We start from the raw sequence: 5,379 nt of genomic DNA, 5'->3' as shown, positions 1-5,379 counted from the left end.
CTGGAATAAAAATGAGCTTAATGCATATTCCCTTTATCCCAATCATTTGTTTACCTGCATATCTTGATTCTTGTCCAATGTATCAATCAAAAAATAAAATTTCATCCTTCAATTGCTAGAACTTAAGAGTTTAACCGAATACCCAACCCCTGGTTCAGAAACCAAGTCTACAGTACGACTGTACAAGGATGACACTAAGCCAAGTCAACGAAATGGTCGAGCATTATCGAAGTGCTCTAAATGAACGACATGAATAAAGCACACAACTCGTGCAAAACACACTAAAAACTAAGGGCTTAATATCATTGTATCACACTACATTCACACACCAAATAACTGTCGCGAAAAGCTGTGACTAGAAAACATTCACTCGATACATTAAAGAACACACTACATGAGCGCAACTACACTCTTACCTGTATTGCTCCATGTCTTTCAAACTACAGGAAACCATAAGAAACGAAAAGGCTAACTAACTTGATCTACAGCAACTAGAACACCACTTGCAAAGTTCATATCCTCACTTTAGTCGGGTTCACTGCAAGAATAAAATAGAATACTTGAGTATATTCTACGGCAAAAAACTGAGAAATGGAAGATAAATCGGTAAATAGGTACTACTTACTTCACGTTCACAACCGTCAGTTGCGAGAGATGAATCCACCTTATGAGCAGCATCTGGCAAGTCGTTAAAACATTAACAATTAATAAGCTAAGAATTTAAAAGAGACCAAAATAAGTTCTTTTTGCTACAGTTCTGGCACTCGGCTCTATACCCTCTAAAACTTGGTTTGAAGGGAGGGATTCTAGGTACAGATCTAACACCAAGCGAATCGCGAAACAGTATGACTGTGGTCTAACATAGTCGACCTCAAAATCTATATATTAGACACTACAAAGAGTATCACATATTGAATGTGGCATATAACATATCGAATTAGGTAACCTTAAAGGAAGGAGGGATGTAACGACGGTTTTAAATATAGGTAACAACACAATTAACAATAAGGTTATCAAGCTTTTGTAGGTTTACTCTCCATAACCATTAACTTGGCAAAACACCCAGCATTTTTAGAAGTCAAAACCAATTTGTTTTGAAGCATAAAACCAAATAATAATGCACAAAAACAGCAGCACCAATATGGTGCTTTTGTTTATATTTCCTGCACACCTAATAGACTACTTCAATCATCGTAAAAGACCAATAAAATAGCACAGCTTAACCAAAGTTTCTGTAGCGCCTCTGCAGCAGTAACTACATTAAAATTAATCGTTTAACCTAAAAAGAAAAGTCCATACCTTCCTCGCCTGAAAGGTCAGTAGTCCATAGTGTAAGGTTATCCCTCAGAAGCTGCATAATCAATGTGCTATCCTTGTAAGAATCCTCGCTTAGAGAATCCAGCTCTGAAATGGCCTCATCAAAAGCTTTTTTTGCCAAGGAACATGCTCTAAACATACAAAAGGAATTTGTAAGAAATAGCTAAAGGGAAACTTACACAGACACACGTGAATTTGAAACAATTGGATACAATAAAATGACTACCTTTCAGGAGAATTCATAATTTCATAATAGAAGACAGAGAAATTCAAGGCCAATCCCAAACGAATTGGGTGAGTAGATGGTAACTCCGCCTCAGCTGTGGCAGTTGCTGACTGCATCAGCAAAACAAACACCAGTAGCAAAGTTTAGGCCAAACTCTTAAGTAAAAATAATGTAGAAAATTAGAAATTCAAGCTGTATTATTCGTCCTGGACAATTAAAATTGCATTCCTCTAACTTAACCAAATATATAAACAGTACATGAAATTGGTTGGTTTCTCGTCTCTATAAACAGAATTGTGCATCATAAGCTTCTGAAAACTCTAAAAACCTGGAATTAACAGATTTAAGCGATGTAACAGTTAATAAAGATCATGCAGGAAAAGTGGCATGAAAGCTTCTGAAATACCCAATTCTTAATACAGTAAATAACAGCTTCAAACGCCCTCTCCACAAATATAAAGTAGATAATTATTTTCATCTTGTATGCAACATGATTTCATATTTCCATTTTCAATGGGTTAAAGACACATTAGTACATTACTCTTTGGTTACGGATTATGATGGAATAAAGTAAAATCGCTCAATAAAATAGGTGCACTTTTTTTAGTGTGAAGCAGTCACTAGAAGCAATTATCAGCGCATGTTTCAAGTTACATCCATAACAGTCTCTCAAACATAAGGGTAAGGTTGCTTACATCCAGCCCCCCACCCACCCACGCACTATCCTGCAATTTTGCGTTAGCCCTTGAGGGACTAGGTAATGTTGTTGATGCAATATGATTTCATGTCTGTGCAATACGCAAACCATCAATCCTTAAAGTTGACTTCTGTCTTCCATTTGCAAGGGGGGATATTTATTCTTATATATCTAGGTCATAATTTAACACCTGGTCCACAAATCACTAAACTATACCTCGTAGGCCTTCAAGGATTGACTGGCAGCTTCTTTTCTGTCATCACCACTCTTAAACTCGGCAAGATACCTATAATAATCACCTTTCCTGCAACAAAAAATTAATTATTTAACCACCAAAGAAATCAATTCTCTGTTACAGAAATTACATCTTAGTCATTAGTCATTACTCATTACCACGTGTTTCCGAGACTACATGTTAGTCATTACTACATACTTAATAATGTTACAAGGGGTTAGCCAATAGCCTCTAATTAAGATATGGATAGTTGCCCTTGATGGAAGGGACGCCATTTGCTTGTAAATACATATATAAAAGGGTCATAGTCCTCTCTATATCATAAAGCACCACTATAGTCTCCAGCTCTTCATCACGTATTTAACATTAGGAGGCCAGAGAAGAACTTGAAACCTTTTACTCTCTGTCTCAATCAGAAATACCTTTTGTATTCTATACATAAAAATACCAATATTAGTGCTTTTGTTCTTTTATTTCCATTTCAATGACGAATATATAGTACTCATCCAAGAGATGTCAAAATAAAACAAAAAAACACACAACACAAGTATTGGCATTTATTCTTGCATATAAATGGAGGGGGGAAAGTATTGTCGATTTGAGGGAGTATAATTACATAGCTTCCAATCAAGACACTTGAACAAATGACTAGAGGTTAGCCAGCCTATCTACGTACGTCTTACAGACGACTATCTAAAGCTCTACCTATCACAATGCCTAATCAATATCTAGCGTCAACTAAGCTGGAAAAAACATAATACTCCCTCTCATCCACTCTTTTCTTCCCTATTTTCTAAAACGGATTATTCAGGTTTTCTTCCCTTTTTCTTTTTGGGAAAGTTTTTATTAATATTATACTCCTACTTCTCTCCACTCATCAAACCCCACCATATCCTTTATTAATATTTAATTTTAAATTATTCCTACCTCTCTCCAATAACCAAACCCCACTCATCTCCTTTATTAATATTTAATCCTAATTATCCATACTCTCTCCAATTACCAAACCTCACTCATATCTTTATCAATATTATACTCCCCACTCTTAATCCCGTGCCCACTTCAAAGGGGAAGAAAAGAGTGGATGGGAGGGAGTATTTCAAACCAACGGGCAAATACAACATTTCTTTTTTTACCACCGGTTGTATACTTGTATATATACAACAGATGGCTCCTTAATGAGCTCCTTCAGAAAGTTCCTGACCTCCCTTACAATCTGTTGAGTTCCTTAACAAGTTTTTCAGCAACTAAAAGCTCCAAGCTCAAACTTTCTAAAGGAGCTCAATAAGTAGGTTGTATATACAACCGCAATAGTCCGTTTACTTATATTACATACACCCAAAATCACATATGAACGAAATTCGCAGTTAAAAAACAAACCACCAACAATAATTGGGATAATAACACTAACATCTTATAGTAGAAGACAGTGGATTCACTGCTGGAAGAGAAAGGAAGAAGATGATCATCAATAACACTCATAACATCGCCACAAACATCATCAAGTTCCGCCTCAACTTTATGGCGATAATCTCTTATACGCTTCACATTCGCCTCATTTCCTCTAGTTTCCTCCTTGTGCTCAATGGAAGACAGAATTCTCCACGAAGCACGGCGAGATCCGACAACATTCTTGTACCCTACAGAGAGCAGATTTCGCTCTTCAACAGTCAAATCTATGTTCAATTTCGCCAATTTAGTCATCGTATCCACCATCTCTGCAAATAATTCATTGAGACATCAATTTAACAAATTCAATACACAAACACTCAATTAATTCTAAGACTCCATCATTTCTTCGAATAATTCTCCAGTAAATAAATTCAATTGACGAATATTCAATTAATTAGAAACATCCACCATTTCTGCGAATAATTCATCAAGTAAATAAATTCAATTAATTAAACGTATCTACCATTTCTGCCAATAATTTATCAAATATAGAGTTAATAAACTCAATTAATGAACAAAGTATCAAAAGAATCCACTAATTATGCGAAGAATTGATTGAAACACATGAAAATAATTAAATCAATTGAAGAACATATGAATAATTAAATAAAAGAAAGTGTACCATCGTAGCGTTCAGCTTGTTCGGCGAGTTTAGCGAGGTAGATAAAGTGATCGCGTTGAGGAAGAGAAGCCATGGGAGAGATAGAGAGAGAAAATTAGGGTTTATGAGAGATTTTGGGGGAAAATTTTAGTGAGGAGTTAAGGAAAAAGGAGGAAGGTTGAGGAGTTGAGTAGTCAAACACTCAAACTTAGATTACTGCAGTCAAAAAAGGATAATTATGGGTCTTAGTCAAATGAGGTCATGTACAGTCGCACACTCATAAAGTAAGAAAAATTATTGTGTCCGTCGTCGTGTGAGAATCATATTTTGGTGCTGTTTGACCTAGTTTATGTGACCTCTCACAAAAAGGAAGAGGGGATAAGGTGGGTCATCCCTCATGTGTTTCTCCACTCATCTCTCATGGGTCATTTGTGAGAGGAAACGGTATCCGTCACAAGTTTGTGACGGATATCGCCGTCACAAATGAGAATTTGTGATAAATAGCTTTTACTTTTTAGAATGAGTTTTTTCATCACAAAATCTCCCTTATGACGGAGGGTATCCGTCGCAAACTTGCGACGGATACCATATCGTCTCACAAAAAACCCATAAGGTGAGAGACAAAGCACATGGGGTGGGTGCCCACCTTGTCCCCTCTACCCATTTCCACCCACATAATACCCGTCGCAATATCCGACCCGTCGCAAGGGAGACCTACTGTATTTTCATAAACTACTTTTTGAAAGAGTTGTGGTTGTTTAGCCTAACTTTTGTAAAAGTAGTTTCTTAACAAATTGATGTGTTTGGCCTACTACTGCTTTTTAGTTTTTTTTTTTTAGTTTCCATAATCC

The 5,379-nt window shown here is 36.3% G+C and overlaps 1 protein-coding gene across 1 annotated transcript; it reads right to left on the bottom strand.

Annotated features, from left to right (window-relative positions):
- Positions 1–250: 250 nt before the first annotated feature.
- LOC141596163 (14-3-3-like protein C) lies at positions 251–4,783 on the bottom strand. Its single transcript, XM_074416254.1, has 7 exons — positions 4,550–4,783; positions 3,887–4,193; positions 2,457–2,544; positions 1,544–1,653; positions 1,300–1,448; positions 626–678; positions 251–538 (listed from the first exon to the last, which is right to left on the bottom strand). The coding sequence occupies exons 1-7, from the start codon at positions 4,620–4,622 to the stop codon at positions 536–538; spliced, it is 783 nt and encodes a 260-aa protein (XP_074272355.1). The 5' UTR covers positions 4,623–4,783; the 3' UTR covers positions 251–535.
- Between the last annotated feature and the right edge of the window lie 596 nt (positions 4,784–5,379).

The sequence above is a fragment of the Silene latifolia genome, chromosome 8 (genome assembly GCF_048544455.1).
Source record: "Silene latifolia isolate original U9 population chromosome 8, ASM4854445v1, whole genome shotgun sequence".
Classification (NCBI taxonomy): domain Eukaryota; kingdom Viridiplantae; phylum Streptophyta; class Magnoliopsida; order Caryophyllales; family Caryophyllaceae; genus Silene; species Silene latifolia.
The sequence above is the reverse complement of the archived record's forward strand: the minus strand, read 5'-3'. Positions and strand labels throughout refer to the sequence as shown.